Source organism: Ammospiza nelsoni, chromosome 26 (assembly GCF_027579445.1).
Source record: "Ammospiza nelsoni isolate bAmmNel1 chromosome 26, bAmmNel1.pri, whole genome shotgun sequence".
Taxonomy (NCBI): domain Eukaryota; kingdom Metazoa; phylum Chordata; class Aves; order Passeriformes; family Passerellidae; genus Ammospiza; species Ammospiza nelsoni.
The window spans coordinates 2005282-2029033 of NC_080658.1; the positions used below are offsets into that span (position 1 = coordinate 2005282).

A 23752-nucleotide genomic window follows, 5' to 3' on the forward strand; every position below is an offset into this window, starting at 1 on the left:
CAGGATTCTTCAGGATTAATTCCTCAGGATTTGTCAGGATTCCTTGGGATGGATTCCTTGGGATGGATTCCTCAGGATTCCTTGGGATTATTTGGGATGGATTCCTCTGGATTCCTGAGGATGGATTATTTGGGATTCCTTGGGATTCCTCAGGATGGATTTCTTGAGATTCCTTGGGATGAATCCCTCAGGATTTGTCAGGATTCCTTGGGATGGATCCCTCAGGATTTGTCAGGATTCTTCAGGATTAATTCCTCAGGATTTGTCAGGATTCCTTGGGATGGATTCTTTGGCATTCCTTGGGATGGATTCCTCGGGATTTGTCAGGATTTCTTAGGATGGATTCCTTGGGATGGATTCCTCAGGATGGATTCCTCGGGATGGATTCCTCAGGATTCCTTGGGATGGATTCCTCTGGATTCCTCAGGATGGATTCCTCGGGATCTGTCAGGATTCCTTGGGATGGATCCCTCAGGATTCTTTGGGAGTCTTTGGGATGGATTCCTTGGGATGGATTCCTCAGGATTTGTCAGGATTCCTTGTGATGGATCCCTCAGGATTTGTCAGGATTCCTTGGGATGGATCCCTCAGGATTTCTCAGGATTCCTTGGGATGGATTCCTCAGGATTTGTCAGGATTCCTTGGGATGGATCCCTCAGGATTTGTCAGGATCCCTCAGGATGGACTCCTTGGGATGGATTCCTCGGGACAGATTCCTTGGGATGGATTCCTCGGGATTTGTCAGGATTCCTTAGGATGGACTCCTTGGGATGGACTCCTTGGGATGGACTCCTCGGGATGGACTCCTCGGGATTTGTCAGGATTCCTTGGGATGGATTCCTCAAGATTTGTCAGGATTCCTTAGGATGGATTCCTCGGGATGGATCCCTCACGATGGATTCCTCAGGATCCCTCAGAACGGATCCCTTGGGATGGATCCCTCAGGATTTGTCAGGATCCCTCAGGATGGATTCCTCAGGATCCCTCAGAACGGATCCCTTGGGATGGATCCCTCAGGATTTGTCAGGATCCCTCAGGATGGATTCCTTGGGACGGATCCCTCAGGACGGATCCCTCAGGACAGATCCCTCGGGACGGATCCCTCGGGACGGATCCCCCAGGAGAAGCGCTCAGCACTGCTCGGCCTCCACAAACCCCTCCTTCTCCTGGCTGGCCGCCTCCACCTCGGCGTACGAGCCGTGGTTGCCGTGGTTCCGGAATTTCATGGCGGGCCAGCGGTGCGGCCTCCGCTGGGGACAGAAACGGGGGCAGGTGAGCAGCTGGGACAGGGCCCCGAGCCACAATTCCTGCTGGGAAAATGGGGGGAACGGGGGAGAAAAATGGGGGAAAATAATGGGGGGAAATGGGGGAAAAATAATGGGGGAAAATGGGGAAAAAATGGGGGGAAAAATGGAGGGAAAATGGGGAAAAGTAATGGTGGAGAAAGATGGGGGGAAAATGATGGGGGGAGATGATGAGGGAGAAAGATGGGGGGGAAATATTGGGGGAAAATTATGGGGGGAAATATTGGGGGAAAATGATGGGGGAAAATATTGGGGGAAAATAACGGGGGGCAAAAATAATGGGGGGAAACAATGGGGGGGAAAATAAAGGGAGGAAAATAATGGGGGAAAAGAGTCCTGGGCACAAAGGGTGTCATTGGTAGGAGCATTTTGAATGATAAAAGTGAATTTTAAATGTTGTTTCATATTTCAAAAGGGTTATTTGGAATGCCTGGATCTCACTGGATGGGAAGGAAATCTGAGATGATGGGAAGGACACAGATCCAGGATCACGGACTGAGGGATCTGGGCAGGCTGGTGAGGACCCCGATCCAGGAGAGGGGAGGATGAGGAGGATGAGGATGGGATGATTCCCCGGGCAGGGCTGAGCTGCTGCCTCACCTCGATGAAGAAGAGGGCGGCGCTGGACGTGGGGTGGCCGCTGATGTAGATCCCGGCCAGGATGGCCCCGGCCAGCACCAGCACGGCCACCACGATGCCAACCACGGTGCCCGTGGGGATTGGGGCACCCGCGCTCTGTGAGGGCAGGCTGCTCCCTGCAGGGAAATGGAAAAGGTCGGGAGGCTTTCAGAAAACTGTTTAATTAATATATTTTTTTTTTTTAATTTACAAAATTTTAAAAATCTAAAAATATTTACAAAATTTAAAATCCTAAACGATTTACAAAAAATTAAAATCAACAATTCTTAAAAGGTATAAAAGGCAAAATTTAAAATGTAAAAATATTTACGACACTTAAAATGAAAATTTTAAAAAATTTAAAAATTTAAAAATTTAAAATTCAAAATTATTTACAAAATGTAAAGTTAAAAATTCTTAAAATGTATAAAATTTAAAATGTAAAAATATTTACATTTAAAATTAAAAATTCTCAACATTTATAAAATTAAAAATTTAAAATTAAAAAATGCACAAGTTTTTAAAATTTACAAATTTTAAAAAATACAAAATTACATTAATAAATTATCCAAGCATTGTTCTATTCCTTGTCCAAATCACAAATTATTACCAAAAAAAAAAAAAAGGCCTTTTTTACCCTCTCCTCCTGCAAACTGGTTGAGTTTGGTGTCATCTGAAAGGAGAAAACACAGCAAAACAGAAAATCAGGAGTTTTCAGTGATATCCTCGTGTTTCCCACCCAATTCCTCCCCCCAGGATGGGATTTCTGGGGAAATCGAATTTCTGGGGTCGAGGGGTTGTTCACTGCTCCCCGTGGAGCTTTGATCCATCACTGGGTGTCCCTGCTCAGCCTGTGGAATTTGCATCCCAAAAAAACCCACAGGATGATCAAAATCCGCTTCCCAAATCCCAAATAAACCCACGGGATGCTCAAAATCCGCTTCCCAAATCCCAAATAAACCCATGGGATGATCAAAATCCACTTCCCAAATAAACCCATGGGATGATCAAAATCCACTTCCCAAATCCCAAATAAACCCACGGGATGATCAAAATCCACTTCCCAAATCCCAAATAAACCCACGGGATGATCAAAATCCACTTCCCAAATAAACCCATGGGATGATCAAAATCCGCTTCCCAAATCCCAAATAAACCCATGGGATGATCAAAATCCACTTCCCAAATCCCAAATAAACCCACGGGATGATCAAAATCCGCTTCCCAAATCCCAAATAAACCCACAGGATGCTCAAAATCCACTTCCACCCCTTGGCTCATTCTGGAAGGACCTGGATCTACCAGACAAGGCTTCGTCCCTCAACAGGCTCCACATGATCGCCCTCACCAGGGTGAAATCCTGATCCAGAATTCCCAGGGCTGGGATTCCAAATCCCAATCCAGAATTTTGAGGCCTCAGCCTCCAAATCCCAATCCAGAATTACCAGAGTTTGGATTCCAAACCCTGATCCAGAATTCCCAGGGTTTGCATTCCAAATCCCAATCCAGAATTCCCAGGGCTTGGCCTCCAAACCCTGTCCTGAATTCCTGGGGCTTGGCTTGGATTCCAAAGCCCAATCCAGAATTCCCAGGGCTGGGATTCCAAACCCTGATCCAGAATTCCCAGAGTTTGGATTCAAAACCCTGATCCAGAATTCCCAGGGCTTGGCTTGGTCTCCAAACCCTGATCCAGAATTCCCAGGGCTTGGCTTGGTCTCCAAATCCTGATCCAGAATTCCCAGGGTTTGGATTCCAAACCCTGATCCAGAATTCCTGGGCTTGGCTTGGATTCCAAACCCTGATCCAGAATTCCCAGGGCTTGGCTTGGATTCCAAACCCTGACCCAGAATTCCCAGAGTTTGGATTCCAAACCCTGATCCAGAATTCCCAGGGCTTGGCTGTGCACCAGAGCTCCAGGAGCAGAACCAGGGGGCTGCAAGGGCTGGGGAGGATGTGGATCCAAAAACAGGGCTGGATGGGGAGGACAGGGATCCAGGGATCTGGGATGGTGGGGAAGATGAGGATCCGGGGATCTGGCCTGGATGGAGAAGAGACAGATCCAGAAAATTCAGCTGATGGGGAGGTCATGGATCCAGGGATCTGGGATAACGAGGAGGTGGATCCAGGGACCTGGGCTGCTGGGACAGATGCAGATCCACCAGTCTGGGCTGACTGGGAAGGACACAGGGATCTGGATCTGGGCTGGTGGAGGATGTGGATCCACAGAATCTGACTGGCTGAGAAGGACACGGATCCAGGGATCTGGGCTGGTTGGAGAAGACACGGATCCAGGGATTTGGGCTGGTTGGAGAAGACAACAAATCCAGGGATCTGGAATAATGAGGAGATGGATTCATGGATCTGGGCTGGAGGGAAGGATGTGGATCCAGGGATCTGGGCTGGTTGAAGAGGACACAGATCCAGGGATCTGGGCTGGTTGAAGAGGACACAGATCCAGGGATCTGGAATAATGAGGAGATGGATTCACAGATCTGGGCTGGTTGGACAGGATGTGGATCCAGGGATCCTGGCTGGTTGGACAGGACACAGATCCAGGGATCTGGGCTGGTTGGAGAAGACACAGATCCAGGGATCTGGGCTGGTTGAAGAGGACACAGATCCAGGGATCTGGGCTGGTTGAAGAGGACACAGATCCAGGGATCTGGGATAATGAGGAGATGGATTCATGGATCTGGGCTGGAGGGAAGGATGTGGATCCAGGGATCTCGGCTGGCTGGAGAAGACAACAGATCCAGGGATCTGGGCTGGTTGAAGAGGACACAGATTCAGGGATTTGGGCTGGTTGGACAGGACACAGAACCAGGGATCTGGGCTGGTTGGAGAAGACAACAGATCCAGGGATCTGGGATAATGAGGAGATGGATTCACAGATCTGGGCTGGTTGGACAGGATGTGCATCCAGGGATCCTGGCTGGTTGAAGAGGACACAGATCCAGGGATCTGGGCTGGTTGGACAGGACACAGATCCAGGGATCTGTGCAGGTGGAGAGGACACCAAGGGCCAGCTCCCCTCTCTGCTGGAGCTGCTCCTCTGCTGCTCCCCACCCTCCTCCCGCTGCAGCTGCCGTTTGCTCCCTTCCAAGATCACAAATTAACTCCACGCTTTGTCACACACGGAGCCTCTTGTTCCTTTTTTCCAAGAACCAGCGATGGGCTGGAAAACAATCTCGTGGCCGAGTTCCAACCCTCCCCTCCCTCCTTGCCTTTAATCGCTCCTTTCAGAGTCAGCCCTGCCAGGCAGGAGCTCGTTCCCCCACCCAGCTCTGCAGGACAATTACCACGGCTCCTTTCTATTTATCCTAATTAGCACTTGGCGTTAGGGACTATTAAGCAGCCAAATTGCGGCGCTACCTGCGCCAGGCTCTGCGGAGCCGGCCCCGCGTTAATGGGATTATGGAGGTCGGGGGTCTCCAGGGGACATCGGGGCTTTTTGTGGAGCAGCAACGCCAAGAAATGAGCGATCACCGCGGGAATTCCAGGCTGAGAGTCCCGGCACCAGTGAAATCCCAAACCCCTCTCTCTGGGATTGACCCCTTTAGGATCCTGAGATTCTCCCCACCAGGGTTTGGTTGCTCTCTGACTTTCACAAATGAATAAAAAAAGCTGGAAAACCCCCAAAAATCTTCCTAGTGTGTCTCAATGCCCCAAGTGTCACCTCTTGGCTGCCCTTCCCATCATCTCCTGTCCTCATCCACCCCAAGGACGGGGTTTGGGTGCCCTGGGATGGTGGGACGTGTCCCTGCCCTGGGGATGGGGTGAGCATTGAGGTCCCTTCCAACCCAGATCCTCCTGGGATTGCAGAACTTCACAAATCCAGGTGGACAAATGAACTTGGGAGGGGATTTTGGGAAGATTTTGGGTGGGACGAGCTGGGATGGAATTCCCAGAGCAGCCGTGGGATCCCTGGAAGTGTCCCAGACCAGGCTGGACGGGGCTTGGAGCCACCTGGGATGGTGGGAGGTGTCCCTGCCCGTGGGACTGGATGGGATTTAAGGTCCCTTCCCACCCAAACCATTCCAGAATTCTGCTCCAAAACCCATCTGGTGTTTACTTGGATTTGGATTTGCTTTTTGAGGAGGTGAAGGACCCATCCAGGGGTCAGGGATGGGGATCACTTGTTCCAGGGATCAGGGAGTCACCTGTGCAGGGGTCAGGATCAAGGATGGGATCACCTGTCACAAGGAAGAGGATCATGGATGGGGGGATCTTCCCTTCAGGGATTGAGTTCTGGGATGGGGGATCACCTTGCCATGGATCAGGGGTGGGGGATCACCTGTCCAGGGCTCAGGGATCTCCTTCCCAGGGCTCAGTTGTGCAGGATCACCTGTCCAGGGACACCCCCAGGGCTGGGATCACCTGTCCAGGGACACCTCTAGGGTTGGTGTCATCTGTCCAGGGACACCCCCAGAGCTGGGATCACCTGTCCAGAGCTGGGGTCACCTGTCCAGAGCTGGGGTCACCTGTCCAGGGACACCCCCAGGGCTGGGATCACCTGTACAGGGCTGGGGTCACCTGTCCAGGGACACCCCCAGGGCTGGGATCACCTGTCCAGGGACACCTCTAGGGTTGGTGTCATCTGTCCAGGGACACTCTCAGGGCCGGGGTCACCTGTCCAGGGACACCCCCAGAGCCAGGGTCACCTGTCCAGAGCCACCTCCAGTGTCAGGGTCACCTGTCCAGGAACACTCCCAGAGCTGGAATCACCTATCCAGGGACACCCCCAGTGTCAAGGTCACCTGTCCAGGGCCAGGGTCACCTGTCCAGGGACACCCCCAGGGTTGGGGTCACAGGTCTGGGGGCACCCCTAGGGCTGGCGTCACCTGTCCAGGGCCAGGGTCACCTATCCAGGGACACCCCAGGGTTCAGGGTCACCTATCCAGGGACACCCCCAGGGCTGGGGTCACCTATCCAGGGCCACCCCCAGTGTCAGGGTCACCTGTCCAGGGACACCCCAGGGTTCAGGGTCACCTGTCCAGGGCCACCCCCAGTGTCAGGGTCACCTGTCCAGGGACACCCCAGGGTTCAGGGTCACCTGTCCAGGGACACCCCCAGTGTCAGGGTCACCTGTCCAGGTCCCACCTTCGGTGGTGAGGCTGTCGAGGAAGAGCGAGGCCGTGGGGGAGGTGACAGCGCCGGGTGACACCGACACGGAGCTGCCCGGGGGCGCCGAGTAATGATCACCCTCCGCCAGATCCTCACAGCTCTGCTCGTCCGACTGGTGGGGAAAAACAGGAGAATTTGGGTTAAAAGGAGAATTTGGGTTAAAAGGCGAATTTGGGTTAAAAGGAGAATTTGGGTTAAAAAGGGAATCTGGAGCTTTTGCCCAGCAGGAATTCCAGGAGGGCTCTGCAGAGTCAAACACCGAAGTTCAAACACAGAAGTGACCCAGAGGGAGGAAAATTTGTTAAATATTTCAGCAGGACAAGTGACAAATCCTGGGACAAGCTGTGGGGCAAATCCTGGGGCAAATCCTTTGTGCGCCTCAGGGTGACCCCATGTGGGTCCAGTGACCTCAAAGGGTCTGGTGAAATAAATCTGAATTTTCGGTAGGAAAGTAGAATAAAATCACTAAAAAATCACCCAAAAAAACCCCCCAAAAAAACCCAAAAAAACCCCACAAGCCCCCCCCCCCCAAAAAAAACCCCAAAACCAAAAATGCTCCAAACCAAACCAGAGAAAAACACAACAAAACTAAACTAAAAACCCAAATAAAAGAACGCCCATCAAAATCAAAGCGAACAAACAAAAGCCATGAAAAGCAAACAAAAATAAGGAAAAAAAAAAAAAAAAGAAAGAAAAGGAAAAAAAAAAAAGAAGAGAAAAGGCCAAAGCAGAAGCAGATGTTTGGTCAGAGCTGATCCTTGGGAGTTTTTGCTCCCAGGGACACAAACAGGGCTCGTTCCTTCCTGCCTGCAGTGAGTAAGAGTCACGCTCCAGGAGGAGGAGGAATAACGGGAATAAGGGAAAAAATGGAATAATGGGAATAAGGGAAAAATGGAAAAATGGGAATAAAGGGGAAAATGGGAATAACGGGACTAAAAGAAAAAAAAAATGGGAATAAAGGGAAAATGGGAATAAAGGGGATAATAGGAATAAAGGGGAATAATAAGAAAAATGGGAGTAAAGGGGGAAATGGGAATAATGGGGGAAATGGGAATAGAGCGGAAAATGGGGAATAACGGGAATAACAGGAATAATGGGAAAAGGGAATAAAGGGGGAAATGGGATGTAAAGGGAATAAAGGGATATCCAAAGGGTTATCTAAAGGGAATAAAAGGATGTTTAAATGGATATCCAAAGGGAATACAGGTGTATGTAAAGGGAAAAAAGGGAAATCCAAAGGGAAAAAAGGGAAATCCAAAGGGAAAAAAGGGAAATCCAAAGGGAAATCCCAAGGGATACCTAAAGGGAAGAAGGGGAAATCCCAAGGGATGCCTTAAAGGAACAAAGGGAAATCCTAAGGGATGCTCAGTCTAATCCAGAACACCGTGGGGCACACATCCATTTTTTGAGCTTGAAATCAGGAGTTTGAAATTTTTGAGTTTGAAATCAGGAAGGGACTGGGATTTATTGGGATTGGGACTGGGATTTATTTGGATTGGGACTGGGATTTATTGGCACTGGGAGTGGGATTGATTGGGACTGGGATTTATTGGGATTCATTGGGATTCATTGGGATTCATTGGGATTCATTGGGATTGGGGCTGGGATTTATGTGGATTGGGATTTATTGGGATTTTTTGGGATTGGGACTGGGATTCATTGGGATTTATTGGGATTCATTTGGATTCATTGGGATTTATTGGGATTTATTGGGATTGGGGCTGGGATTTATGTGGATTGGGATTTATTGGGATTTATTGGGATTGGGACTGGGATTCATTGGGATTCATTGGGATTCATTGGGATTCATTGGGATTCATTGGGATTTATTGGGATTGGGGCTGGGATTCATTGGGATTGGGATTGATTGGGATTAGGATTGATTGGGACTGGGACTGGAACTGGAACTGGAACTGGGACTAGGACTGGGATTTATTGGGATTTATTGGGATTTGGGCTGGGATTTATTTGGATTGGGATTTATTGGGATTGGGATTCATTGGGACTCATTGGGACTGGGACTGGGATTCATTGGGATTTATTGGGATTGGGGCTGGGATTTATTTGGATTGGGATTCATTGGGATTTATTTGGATTGGGATTCATTGGGATTCATTGGGATTGGGATTCATTTGGATTCATTGGGATTTACTGGGATTTATTGGGATTGGGACTGGGATTCATTGGGATTCATTGGGATTTATTGGGATTGGGACTGGGATTCATTGGGATTTATTTGGATTCATTTGGATTTATTGGGATTTTTGGGACTCTCTGTGCCCACCTGACCGCAGCCGTAGCTCAGCCACTCCTCCCGGTACCGGTCGAAGCCACTGGAGCACCTGTGGGGAAAATCAGGATTATCCAGGGCCAGGTTGTGGGAAACGGATTTAAATGAAAAGTTTAAAACTCGACAGAAGGTTCACAGAATGTACATTTATAAATAAACTCTGAGATAAGAAATGTTGATTTAGAAATTGTATTGAATAGGGCAGACATTGTTGAGAGAAAAATGAAATTAGAAACAAGTTTCAAAAGGTGGCCTGGCAAATAAAACTGGATAGTTTCAAGAAACAATAAAAAGAGAACAATATCATATAATAATAAAATATTATATATATATATATATATATATATATATATATATATATATATATATATATATATATATATATATAAAAATGAAATAGAAGTTGTATTGTAGTAGGAACCATGAGGGGTAATTTTAGATTATTATCTTTAAGGCATTTACAACATGGTGGGGCTAAAACTGATAGCCAAAGGAAAAGGGGAAATGAGGAGAAAAGGAGAAGAAAATCAGGAGAAAAGGAGAGGGAAAATCAGGAGAAAAGGAGAGAGGGGAAATGAGGAGAAAAGGAGAGAGAAATGAGAGAAAAGGAGAGGGGAAAACAGAAAAAAAAAAGAGAGGGAAGATCAGGAAAAGGGAGAGGGAAAACAGGAGAAAAAGAGAAAAAAAAATAGGATAAAAGGAGAGGGGAAATCAGGGGAAAAGGAGATAGGAAATGAGGAGAAAAGGAGAGGGGAAATCAGGGGAAAAGGAGAGGGAAATGAGGAGAAAAGGAGAGGGAAATATCAGGAGAAAAGGAGAGGGAAAAGTTGGGAGAAAAGGAGAGAGGAAATGAGGAGAAAAGGAGAGGGGAAATGAGCAGAAAAGGAGAGGGGAAATGAGGAGAAAAGGAGAGGGAAATATCAGGAGAAAAAGAGAGGGAAAAGTTGGGAGAAAAGGAGAGGGAAAATCAGGAGAAAAGGAGAGGGAAAAATCAGGAGAAAAGGAGAGGGGAAATGAGGAGAAAAGGAGAAGGAAATCAGGGGAAAAGGAGAGGGAAATATCAGGAGAAAAGGAGAGGGAAAATGAGGAGAAAAGGAGAGGGAAAAGTTGGGAGAAAAGGAGAGGGAAATATCAGGAGAAAAGGAGAGGGAAAAGTTGGGAGAAGAGGAGAGGGGAAATGAGCAGAAAAGGAGAGGGAAAACGAGGAGAGAGGCCCGGGCTGAGTTTGAGTTTCCGCTCCCCGCACTCGGTGCCAGGGCAAGGCCGTGAGACCCACGAGGCTCCCTGGGCTCCTTCCAGCAACATCTGCACAGGAAAAACACTGCAGGAGCTCCAGCTGACATCAGGCAAACGCCAGCCCGAGAATTCCCCGCAGGAACAGAGCTCTGACCTTTGCAAAGGCCCAAACCCCAAAAACAACCCCTGCAAAAAAATCCATTTACCCACCAGCGGCATGGAGAAGCCACAAAGAAAATTCTGAGATCTCCGGCTCCTGTCACAATCATGGGGCTCAGCAGAGGTTAAAAAAAAAATGTACAGATTTTTTTTTATTATTTAGGGGGTTGGAATCACGAGGTTGGGATGCCGGCTCCAAGGCTGAGGCTCACTGGGGAGGATCTGCAGAAGCCAGGGGTAACAGTGGCCCCTCCTGCTCCAGAGCTGCGTTTCCAGAAGGTTCCTGCCGGCTGGAATCACCCACTGGGAAGCTGAGATGTCCCCAGGGACACCGGGCTGGCAGCCAGGGGACAGGAGGGAACAGCAGCAGCTGGGTGAGAAAGGGTTAAAGAGGGTGAGAAAGGGTTAAAGGGGGCTGAAAAGGGTTAAAGGGGGTGAGAAAGGGTTAGAGGAGGGTGGGAAAGGGTTAAAAACGGGTGACAAGGGGTTAAAGAGGGTGAAAAGGGGTTAAAGGAGATGGAAAAGAGAGGAGGAGGGAAAGGGGTTAAAGAGGGTGAGAAAGGGATAGAGGAGGGTGGAAAAGGGTTTAAAAGGGTGGAAAAGGGGTTAAAGAAGGTGAGAAAGGGTTAAAGAGGATGGGAAAGGGTTAAAGAGGGTGACAAGCAGTTAAAGAAGGGGAAATAGGGGTAAAGGAGGTGGAAAAGGGTAAAAGAGGGAGAAATAGGGTTAGAGGAGGGTGGAAAAGGATCAAAGGAGTGAGAAAGGGTTAAAGGGGGTGAAATAGGGTTAAAGGCAGGAGGAAAAGAGTTAAGGAGGGTGGAAAAGGGTTAAAGGGGGTGAAATAGGGTTAAAAAGGATGAAAAGGGATTAAAGAGGGTGAGAAAGGGTTAGAGGAGGGCGAGAAAGGCTTAAAGGAGGGTGGAAAAGAGTTAAAGATCGTGAAAAGGGTTAAAGGAGGGTGGAAAGGGGTCAAAGATGGTGGAAACGGGTTAAAGGAGGGTGAGGAAGGGTTAAAGGCGGGAGGAAAAGGGTTAAAGGAGGGTGGAAAAGGGCTGGGATGGGATTCCCAGAGGAGCTGTGGCTGGCCCTGGATCCCTGGCAGTGTCACCCTGTGACAGTGGGAGGTGGCCCTGGTGGCACTGGGGTGGCACTGGGGTGGCCCTGGATGGGATTTGAGGTCTCTCCCCAGCCCAAACCATTCCAGGCTCTCACAAAACCCCATTTCCCAAACCCCGGAATCGGGGAACCAGCAGGACGAGGAAGGGTTTGGAAACAAAGCTCAGCCCAAACCAGACCCAGCCTCGAGTTCTGTCACCAAAGCCACGCCAGCACCACAACGTCCCCTTGCCACAGAGCCACCGCCAAGTGCCACCAGGGTGTCCCAGGGACCCAGAGCTGCTTTGGGGTGGCTCAGGGGACGCCCCAAAGGGAGGGGGTGGCAGGAGAGCAGAGCGGGGCTGGCACGGCACGGGATCTGTGTTAGTGGGTCCCCTCCCCTGGCGCCAGCTCTCAATCAGCCCTGCAGCTCCATCTCGTCAGATCTGCTCTGCACAGCCCTGCCCGAGCTGGGGGAGAGCAGGGACGGCTCCACGTCCAAAAAAAAAAATCAGAAAATTCCACCCCAAACCTCTGCTGGCCCCATTCCTGATGAGCAGGGGCTGTCCCCAGCGCTGTCCCCTCCCTGCTGTCCTTCCCCTCCCTGCCCTTCCACTGATCCCAACCCAAATCTGGACAAATTTCCCTCATTTTTAAGCTCGCTGACAAAAATGTGAGTCCTGCCTCAGGTCCCCAGCTTGTTCCAGGACTAAAAAAAAAAAAACCCCAGGAAATGCAACTTTGGAGTGGCTTGGAATTGGAGATCAGGTCACGGCTGAACACAGCTGCGGGGCCGAGAGCAGCGCTCAGCACCCCCGAAAAACAAGAAAAAAGGGGAAATTATCCCCCAAAAAAAGGGGAGGGGATGGGGGCAGCACCTCTGCAGGACGTGGCACCAGCTGCAGTTGAAGGTCAGCTCCGAGCTCAGGCACGTTTCACAGCTCTGGTGCTGCAGGCAGGCTGCAAAAACAGAGAGGGGAGAGAGGGGAGAGGCTCCAGCCAGGCTGGGACAGCAACCTGGCCACAGAGAGAAACACAAATGTCCCAAGCACTGCTCAGGACAGGGTCAGCTGCTCCCTGAGGACCCCAGGGTGGGCTGGAGACCCCCGGGTGGGACTGAGCTGCTCCTGAGAGACCCCAGGATGGGCTGGAGACCCCAGGGTGGGGCCAAGTTGCTCCCTGAGGACCCCATGATGGAGTGAGCTGCTCTCTGGGGACCCCAGGATGGGCTGGAGACCCCAGGATGGGACTGAGCTGCTCCTGAGAGACCCCAGGACAGGCTGAGCTGGGGATCCCAGGATGGGGTGAACTGCTCCCTGAGGACTCCAGGATGCAGTGAGCTGCTCCCCAGGAACCCCAGGATGGGCTGGAGACCCCAGGATGGAGGTGAGTTCCTCCATGGGGACCCTAGGACAGGCTGAGCAGCTCTCCAGAGACCCCAGGGTGGGGCTAAGTTGCTCCCTGAGGAGCCCATGATGGAGTGAGCTGCTCTCTGGGGACCCCAGAATGGGCTGGAGACCCCAGGGTGGGGCTGAGCTGCACCCCAGGGACCCCCAGGACAGGGTTGTCCTCTCTGGGGACCCAAGGACAAGCTGGAGACCCCAGGGCAGGCTGAGCTGGGGACCCCAGGGTGGAGTGAGATTCACTCCAGGACAAGCTGAGCTTCTCTCCAGGGACCCCAGGGTGGGGATGAGCTGCTCCACAGAGACCCCAGGACGGGCTGGAGACCCCAGGGTGGGGGTGAGCTCCTCCCTGGGGACCCCAGGATGGGCTGGAGACCCCAGGGCAGACTGGAGACCCCAGGGCAGGCTGAGCTGGGGACCCCAGGGTGGAGTGAGATGCACTCCAGGACAAGCTGAGCTTCTCTCCAGGGACCCCAGGACGGGCTGGAGACCCCAGGGTGGGGGTGAGCTCCTCTCCGGGGACCCCAGGGTGGTGCTGAGCTGCTCCCAGCTGCCATCACCCCCTCCCTCCACCACCCCACAGACGCCAAACCCCGGGAGATGGGCACCATCACCCCCAGCCCTGCCTTGGCTGCCTCCTCCTGCTGGCATCCAGGGCCTGCTGGGGTTTGTGGGTGCCACTTGGGGTGCCCAGGGGGCAGTGGCACTCACTGGGCAGCGGGGTGAACTCCACAGCTGACAGGCTGCTGATCCTGCTGGTGTCCAGCTCCACTCGGTGGTACTCGTAGATCGTGCGGCGCCGGGACTCTGCAACAGAGTTTGAGCTTTAAACCGGGTTTAAACCCCCCTGCAAGGCTTAAACTCCCTGCCCAGGGCTGGGCCAGGCTTAAATCCCCCTGCCCAGGGCTGGGCCAGGCTCTGGGGCAGCTGCTGAAAGGCAAAGGTGGCCCCAGGTGTGGGGTTGTGCCCTGGCAGGAGGGCTGGGCTGGGAAATGGATTTGTAGGAAACCCATTCTCAATTCCCAATTCCATCCTCAAAATCCAAATTCTCCAAAGCTGCCAGGAGTGAGGATGGGTTGGGGTTTGTGTCACCTGTCCATTAAGGGGAAAACTGAAAAAAAAAGCCAAAAAACCACTTATAGGGTGTTGTAATTAGGAAATAATTGCCTTCTGATTGTGATGGTGTGACTTATAACACCTGTATTGTCCCACCCTTGACATGAGAGTGAAAATAGAATAAATTTTTTAAAAATCCTCTCAGTTGTCCTATCTCTGGGTCAGAAAAATCTTCATCCAACGGGCTGGGAGCTGAGCCTGCCCAGCCCAGTTCAGCCCAGTTCAGCCCAGCCCAGCCTGGGCAGGGCTCCAGCCCTGAGCTGCTCCCAAACAGCTCCAAACAAACATCACTGGGCTCTGACTCACTCGCCCTGATGCCTCAGGTTTTAATTTTTATATTTTTTTTAGATTCTGTGCTGCTTTAGTGTGTGGGTCTGGGCTTTATATTACGGGATGGTGAGCTCTGTGCACAGAGCAGGGAGACAAAACAATTCCTGCTCCAGCTGGGCACCAAGGACAAATGATCCAAATCTCAGCCCAGGAGCACAAACACCGTGGGCTGGAGAGAGAAAAACAAGGATGGGACTGCATGGGCTGAAGGTGGAATTGGACAATTAACTCCAACATGCAAAAAGAGCAGAATAAAAGTGAGACCTCGTGAGCAGTCATGCATTTTGGGACTATTTGGGTTCATTTTGGGTTCATTTTGTGACCATTTTGGTTCACCTTGGGTGCAGCCCTGGCTGGGCTCTTGTGCTGCTCAAGGAGGATCCGTGGAGGAGATGCTTTCAACAAATCCCTGCTTTATTCTGGAATTCTGGCCTCAGTTCCAGCTCAGCCTTCTCAAAGCACCTCCCAGGGCTCCTGCAGCTTCTCCCCCCCAAAAATCTCCTCCTGCCCCACCCCTTTGGAACTGAGGAAGGGCTGGATTTCCCTCCTCTTCCTCATCCTCATCAGCTGGGAATCGGGGAAAAGCTCCTGGAGGTTGTGGACTGGGCAAAGCTCCAGCCAGAGCGTGAGGCCATGGGGAGATGCACCCCAAAAAGGGATCCCAAAATGGAATCCCAAAAAGGGGTCCCAGAAAGAGGTCCTGAAATGGCGTCCCAAAAGGGGGAACCCAAAAAGGGGGAACGCAAAAAGGGGTCCCGAAATGGGGTCCCGAAATGGGATCCCGAAATGGGATCCCGAAATGGGGTCCCAAAAGGGGGTCCCAAAAGGGGGTCCCAAAAAGGGAGCCCAAAAAAGGGGAGCCCAAAAGATGAGATCCCAAAAAAGGAGATCCCAAAAAAGGAGATCCCAGAAAGGGGTCCCAAAAAGGAGATCCCAGAAAGGGGTCCCAAAAAGGAGTCCCAGAAAGGGGTCCCAAAAAGGAATCCCAAATAGGGGATCCCAATAAGGAATCCCAAAAAAGGGATCCCAAAAAGGGTCCCAGGGAACATGAGGGGCAGGCAAACCCCACAGCCCTCCTCACACTCACTGGGAATCCAAGCAGGGCATCCTCCCACCCCAAACCCCCCAGACGAGGATCCCACCCCAAACCCCCCAGACGAGGATCCCACCCCAAACGCCCCCAGACGAGGATCCCACCCCTCTCCCTACAGGCCCAGCTCCCCAGGCACTCACCAGGCACGTCGGGAGAGGGGTTGAGCACCATGAAGGCGTCGGAGAGCCCGGCCTTGACCGGGTGCTGGCTGGCGCTGATCTGCAGCACTGGCACCGGGATCTGCAGGGACGCAGGGTGGCACAGAGGCTGGCACACATCCCAGGGATGTCCAACCCCACAGAGGCTGGCACACATCCCAGGGATGTCCAACCCCACGGGAAAACCCTCCTGCCCCGTCCCCTCACCTCCTTGTAGCCGAACACGATCCTCCCGCTGCGGTGCAGGGCGGCCTGGAAGGTGAAGCTGCCCATGTCCTCCTTGCCCTGCAGGTAAACCTTGTCCCACTGCACCACAAACACCGTCCCTGGGGGCGAGCAGAGCTGCTCAGGCCTTCCCTCTCCCCCTGCTCCATCCAACCTCCACCCCACAACCTGCAGCAGCCACTGGGAGCGGGGCAAAACGGGGTGGGGAGAGAGGGATGGGAACAGAGAAGGGATGGGGACACAGAGGGATGGGAGAGAGAGGGATGGAAAGAGAGGGATGGAAAGAGAGGGATGGGGACACAGAGGGATGGAAAGAGAGGGATGGGAAGAGAGGGATGGGAACAGAGAAGGGATGAGGACAGAGAGGGGTGGGGACACAGAGGGATCTTCTGATCCGTTCCTGCCTCAAGGGTGACTGTCGCAGACATCTTTCATGAATTTTTTGTTTTTAAGATTTTTCCTCTTGAGAAGCTGAGAGGCCTCAGGAGCAAAATGCAAACATTGATTATCTGCTGCTGTGGAATGCAGCAGGTGCATCTCTGATTGGCCCATGTTAGTTGTTTCTAATTAATGGCCGATCACAGTCAGCTGGCTCAGGCAGAGAGTCTAAGCCACAAGCCTTTGTTATCATTCCTTTTTATTCTATTCTTAGCTAGCTTTCAGATGAAATATTTTCTTCTATTCTTTAGTATAGTATGGCATATATTAATGTAATAATAATGTATATCATTAATATATATAATATATAATATATAATATATAATATATAATATATAATATATAATATATAATATATAATATATAATATATAATATATAATATATTATACATTACACATTACATATTACACATTACATATAATATATATTATATATTATATATTATATATTATATATTATATATTATATATTATATATTATATATTATATATTAATGTAATGTAATAATTATGTATATTAATGTAATAATAATGTATATAATACATAGTGTATATTAATGTAATATATATAATAAAATAATAAATCGAGCCTTCTGAAACACAGAGTCAAATCTTCGTCTCTTCCCTCATCCTCAGACCCCTGTGAGCACGGTCACAGGTGACAGAGCTGACACAGGAGGGTCTCCAGCCAGGGGAGCTGCTCTCACCATTGTCCAGGTACTGCACGGTGGAATTTCGGGAGAAGCTGGGGTTGAAGTTGGCCATGAGGGGGGCGATGTACTGGGTGGCCGTGAGCATGCGGTGGATGACGTCCCCCGTGAAGATGAAACCTGGGTGGGCAGAGGATGAAGGTCACCTTCCTCCTTCCTGCCTCACCCATCCCTTTTTTTGCCCCTCTGACCCCGCTGTGTCGCCCCGGTCCCTGCAGGAGCAGAGGGAGCAGCAGCTGCCGACTGCCCGAGGAGATTTGGGGTGCAGGGAGGGGTTGGAAGGGCTGGACCCCGATCTCTGAGCTCACTGGGGCTCAGGGATGGGGGGTGAGGGTAGAGCCAGTGCCAGAGCCATGTCCAGGCCCTGCTGTGGGCATTGCACCCCATCCTGTCCAGTCCTATCCTGTTCATCTCATCCCATCCCATCGATTCCATGGATCCCATCCCACAGATCCCATCAACCCCATCCTGTCCATCCCATGGCCTCCATCCCATCTCATGCAACCCACCCCATGCCATGGATCCCATCCTGTCCATCCCATCCCATGGATCCCATGGATCCAAATCCATTCCATTCCATCCCATCTCATGGATCCCATAGATCCCATCCCATGGATCCCATCCCATCCCATTGATCCCATCCCATGGATTCCGTCCTGTACCATCCCATCCCATGGATCCCATCCTGTCCCATCCCAACAATTCCATCCCATCCCATGGATCCCATCCTGTCCCATCCCAACAATTCCATCCCATCCCATGGATCCCACCCCATAGATTCCATCCCGTCCTATGGATGCCATCCTGTCCCATGGATCCCATCAATCCCATCCTGTCCCATCCCATCGATCCCATGGACCTCATCCCATCCCATGAATCCCATGGATCCCATCCCATCGATCCCATTCCATCCCATCCCACAGATCCCATGGATCCCATCCCACAGATCCCGTCCTGTCCTATGGATCCCATCCCGTCCCATGGATCCCATCCTGACCATCCCATCCTGTCCCATCTCATGGATCCCATCCCATGGATCCCATCCTGTCCATCTCATGGATCCCATCCCATGGATCCCATCCCATGGATCCCATCCTGACCATCTCATGGATCCCATCCCATGGATCCCATCCTGTCCATCTCATGGATCCCATCCCATGGATCCCATCCCATCCCACAGATCCCATGGATCCCATTCCATCCCATCCCACAGATCCCATGGATCCCATCCTGACCATCCCATCCTGTCCCATCTCATGGATCCCATCCCATGGATCCCATCCTGTCCCATCTCATGGATTCCATCCTGTCCACCTCATGGATCCCATCCTGACCATCTCATGGATCCCATCCCATGGATCCCATCCTGTCCATCTCATGGATCCCATCCTGACCATCCCATGGATCCCATCCTGTCCATCTCATGGATCCCATCCCATGGATCCCATCCTGTCCATCTCATGGATCCCATCCTGTCCACCTCATAGATCCCATCCTGACCATCTCATGGATCCCATCCCATGGATCCCATTCCATCCCATCCCACAGATCCCACAGATCCCATCCCGTCCCATGGATCCCATCCTGACCATCTCATGGACCCTATCCCATGGATCCCATCCTGTCCATCTCATGGATCCCATCCCATGGATCCCATCCTGTCCATCTCATGGATCCCATCCCATGGATCCCATCCTGACCATCTCATGGATCCCATCCCATCACCTCCATCCCATCCCATGGATCCCGTCCCATCCCGTGGATCCCATGGATGCCATCACGTCCATCCCATCCCACAGATCCCGTGTCCCGCCCCGCTCACCGCCGGTGGCGATGGTGACCTGCCGCAGGAGGTGGCCGTAGAAGGGGAAGTCAAAGGACAGGACAATCCTCTGTGGGGTGGAGAGAGGGAGGGACACAATCAGCCCTCGGGAAAACTCTGGGAATGGGGAGAGAGGGATGGGAGAGAGGGATGGGAGAGAGAGGAATGGGGAGGAAGGATGGGGAAAGGGATGGGAGAGAGGGATGGGAGAGAGATGGGATGGGAGAGAGAGGGATGGGAGAGGTTTGGGAGAAGAGAGGGATGGGTAGGAAGGGATGGGGAGAGGGATGGGGAAAGCGATGGGAGAGAGAAGGATGGGAGAGAGGCACGGAGAGAAAAGAGTGGGAGAGAGGGACCCTGCGAGTTCCTTCATCCCTGGGACGAGCAGGAGGCCTCAAACACTTCCCAAACCCTGGAACTTCCCAAGCCTCTCACAGGGTCCCAATGACCCTGGGGACACAGGGACACCATGGGGCTCACCCAGGGGACACAGGACACCCAGGGCTCACCGAGGCCTGCCGGTGCGTGTTGGAGAGGATCCCGTGCACCCTGACGTGGCTCCCGTTGGCGGCTGCCAGGTCCACCCAGAGCTGGCGGCGCCGCGCGTCCCCCGGGCCGTAGAACCGCGACACGTAGTAGCTGTGGTTGTCCTCCTGCGGGGACAGGGGACACGGTGGCACGGGGTGACCCGCGGGGCGGGAGGGCGCCCGACACAAAGCAGGGATGAATCCAGAGAAAATTGGGGAAAAATCCCGGAAAAATCCGGGAAAAACCTGCGATAAACACAGGATAAATCCAGGGAAAATCCAGGATAAATCCAGGATAGTATGGATAAATCTGGGATAAATTCAGGATAAATCCAGCGTGGAAAAGTAGGGATAAATCCAGGAAAAATCAAGGAAAAATCCTGTAAAAATCCCGGATAGCGTGGATAAATCTGGGATAAATTCAGGATAAATCCAGCGTGGAAAAGTAGGGATAAATCCAGGAAAGATCAAGGAAAAATCCTGTAAAAATCCCGGATAGCGTGGATAAATCTGGGATAAATTCAGGATAAATCCAGCATAGGAAAGTAGGGATAAATCCAGGAAAAACCTGAGATAAATCCAGGGAAAATCCTGGGACAAACCCAGGGAAAAACCTGGGATAAATCCAGGAAAAACTTGGCATAAATCCAGAAAAAATCTGGGATAAATCCAGGAAAAACATGGGATAAATCCAGGGGAAAATTCAGGATAAATCCAGGAAAAATCCAGGATAAATACAGAAAAAAATCTGGGAAATATCCCAGAAAAATCCAGGATAAACCCAGGAAAAACCCAGGGTAAATCCAGGATAAACCCAGAAAATATCCAGGATAGACCCAGGAAAAATCCGAGATAAATCCCAGATAAATCCAGGACAATGTATTTGTTTTAGTTTAGGGGAAATTTGGGAGAGAATTTTTGAAGGGATTTTTAGAAAGTAGGTTTAATTGTTTGGGGTTTTTTTAATTGGTTTGGGCAAAAAAATATTTTTGGGAGAAAAGCGGAAAAATTTGTTTATTAAATAATAAAATTTCAATAATATTAAATAATAAACCATAAAACAAATAATAAATAATAAAATAAATAATAAAATAAATAATAAAATAAATAATAAAAATACCCCAATTTTGGTGGGATTTCATTATTTATTTTATTATTTAACATTATTCAAAAACCCCCAAACTTGGGGTATTTTGGGAGGAGACAGGGGAAAAACCCCTCTAGGCCTTGCACAGGGTGAGATGCACCTGTGACCTTGTCCGTGGCCCCAATCCAGGGGCAGATCCCAAAAATTCCCCAGGAAATTGCTGCTTTTCCCTCCTCAAGCACCATCACACCCTCCCTGCGGTTCCCCAACATCCCCAAAACGTCACCGGTGGTTTTGGGGTATTTTTAAACATTTCCACGCTGGGATTTTTCATGGTTGCTCTCCATCCCTGAAGGATGAGCTGGAGCAGAGTGAAAGAAGCCACTTTGTCCCCCTGAGTGCCACCAAAACCAGCGGGACATGTCACCGTCCTCCAAAAACCGCCTCCCATCCCCCACTGAGAGCGCAGGGAACTCCCGCGGCCGCCACAAATAACCCGGAGCTAATTGAGGGCGGTTAATTAGGCTGGGAGAGCCGGGGGAGGTGTCCCACAAGGTGACACCGAACAGAGGACCCCCCCTCGACACCAGGGGACAACGAGTGGCGTTGTCCCCGCGTGTCACCGAAGCACCCAGGGATGGAGCGGGCAGGGCTGGGAGGGATGCCGGGGTTGTAATTAGCCACTCTGGGGGTAATTATCCTCTCTGGGGTGTAATTATCCCCTGTGGGATGTGGGATCCGGGATCCAGCCCCACACGGAACCGGAGCCGGACTGGGGACAGCTCTGGGGTCCGGGGCACGGATCAGGACGGGGATTGGGGTACAGATCTGGGCGGGGGTCGGGGCGATCCTGGGGCTGTAATTATCCTCTCTGGGGTGTAATTATCCCATGTGGGATCCGGGATCCAGCCCCATACGGAACCGGAGCCGGACTGGGGACAGCTCTGGGGGTCGGGGCACAGCTCGGGGCGGGGGTCCGGGCATGGATCCGGACACGGGCACACTCACCACGATGCGGGTCTCGTTGGCGGGCAGGGTGTCGATGGCCACGCTGCCGCCGCCCAGGTCCTGGCTGATGCGGGTCCCCTCGGCCGCGTCCCGAGCCCTCCGTCCCTCGCTGCCGGGGGGGCGTCCTGGGGACACACGGGGAGGGGGCAGCAAGGCTGGGACAGGAGTTTGAGGGGTCTGACCTCGGTGAGCAGGGGGGGAGAGGCGGGGAAGGGACAGGGACAGGTGACAGCGACAGCGGCCAGGGGGGGACAGCTGGGGACAGCACCCACAAATGGCAGTGGCAGCCACCCCAACTGAAGTGACACCGGCGCGACACCAGCGTGGCACCAATGTGGTCGTGTCCTCGATGTCCCCAAGCATCCCAAGCTGGGACGGGCTCCAGGTGTCCGGGCAGGTGCCAAGGAGCCCAAAATCGCCTCCCTCCCCCCCTTCACGCATCTCCTGAGCCCCGCGGAGGCCGGAACACGGCTGGGGAGTGGGGGGGGGGAGGATAAAAAAGGCATTTGGGACCAAATCTGCCGAGAATCAGGAGGTTCCTGGCAGCGCGGCGCGGGCGGGGGCGGTGGGGACGGCAGCTCGCCCACGGCGGGGACACAGCCGGGACGTCTGTCCCCAAACGGGGACACTGCACAGCCCCCCCAGCCCGGGGGAGCGGGGTCTCTCCGCCCCCCCATGGGAGTTAATTGCTAATTGCTGCTTAATGAGCTCCCGGGGCTGCGTTCTGCTGCCAGGTCTACGGGAGGGGAAACTGAGGCACAGGGTGGGGGGAGCAGGGCTGGGCGGGACAAAGGGGGGTTCTGTGCCTGGGGGGCACAGGGGGGACAGTGCGGGGAGGTGTGGGGTGTCCCACAGAGCAGAGACCCCCCCCCCCAAAAAAACTCCCCCAAAATCTCAGCCCCAACCGTGCCACGGTCGGGGGAAGAATCCTACATGGGGACCCCCCCTCAGCAGCGAGAACAGCCCCCCGCTTTATCCCAGCGCTGCCCAGCACAGATTGGGGGGTCCGGGCACCCCAATTTGGCTGCGGAGATTTTGGGGCGGGGGGTGGGGGGAGCACGGAGACACCCCCAAAGCTCAGCAGAGGGAGGACGGACACACAGACCCCCAGGGCATTGCGGGGACCCCCCAGCCCCCCGTGCACCCCCCGTACCTGCGGCCAGCGCCCCTTGGAGCAGGCAGAGCAGGAGGAAGCCCCCCCAGAGCATGGTGGGGGTCGGGGGGCTCAGCGCCCCGCCATGGGCCGGGACCCCCGCGAGCCGCGCACCGAGCGGAGCCGGAGCCGGAGCCGGGCGGGGCCGGGGGCGGGCCCGGGGGTGGGGATGGAACTGGGAAGGGCTGGGATGGGATGGGATTGGGAAGGGAAAGGAAGGGATGGAGCCAGAGGCGGCAGCAGGACCCCCGTGCCTTCAGGGGCTTCGGGAATGTTCGTCCATCCCCGTCCCCTCGCTGCTGGGGTGTTTGGGGGGGAAATGAAAGGGTGAGAAAAAGAGTGGGATTCCCTCGAAAGGGGGAGGAAAACAAGGGGGCACCCGGATTTGAACCGGGGACCTCTTGATCTGCAGTCAAATGCTCTACCACTGAGCTATACCCCCGCTGCACGGCTTGGCTCGCCGCGGGGAATTGGACTGTTAGTGAGCCAAAACACCCCAAAAATACGGACACCCTTCAACCCCCGGATACCCCCAACTACGGACACCCCCAATCCAAAACACCCCACAAACACGAACATCCCCCACCCATTGATACCCACAGTCAAGGACACCCCTTAATCACGGACACCCCTAAATCACTGACACCCCACACCCACGGATACCCCGAATCACGGACACCCCTTAATCCAAGACACCTCTCAATCCAAGATACCCCCAACCACGGACACCCCCAATTCAAGACACCCCACAAACACGAGCATCCCTCACCCACAGATAACCCCCAGCCACAGACACCCCTTAATCCAAGACACCCCACACCCATGGATACCCCCAAAACAAGACACCCCACAAAC

At 52.5% G+C, this 23752-nt stretch overlaps 1 protein-coding gene and 1 non-coding gene across 2 annotated transcripts; both read right to left on the reverse strand.

The window, feature by feature from the left end:
* Positions 1-412: 412 nt before the first annotated feature.
* Positions 413-23048, reverse strand: PLXDC1 (plexin domain containing 1). The gene is made up of 14 exons (XM_059489385.1): positions 22898-23048; positions 21745-21869; positions 19632-19775; positions 19123-19192; positions 17298-17420; positions 16134-16252; positions 15909-16008; positions 13941-14036; positions 12705-12786; positions 9331-9388; positions 7023-7158; positions 2560-2595; positions 1905-2059; positions 413-1250 (listed from the first exon to the last, which is right to left on the reverse strand). The coding sequence occupies exons 1-14, from the start codon at positions 22950-22952 to the stop codon at positions 1131-1133; spliced, it is 1419 nt and encodes a 472-aa protein (XP_059345368.1). The 5' UTR covers positions 22953-23048; the 3' UTR covers positions 413-1130.
* A 219-nt stretch (positions 23049-23267) lies between these two features.
* TRNAC-GCA (transfer RNA cysteine (anticodon GCA)) lies at positions 23268-23339 on the reverse strand. Its single transcript has one exon. It is a non-coding gene; the product is annotated as a tRNA-Cys (tRNA).
* Between the last annotated feature and the right edge of the window lie 413 nt (positions 23340-23752).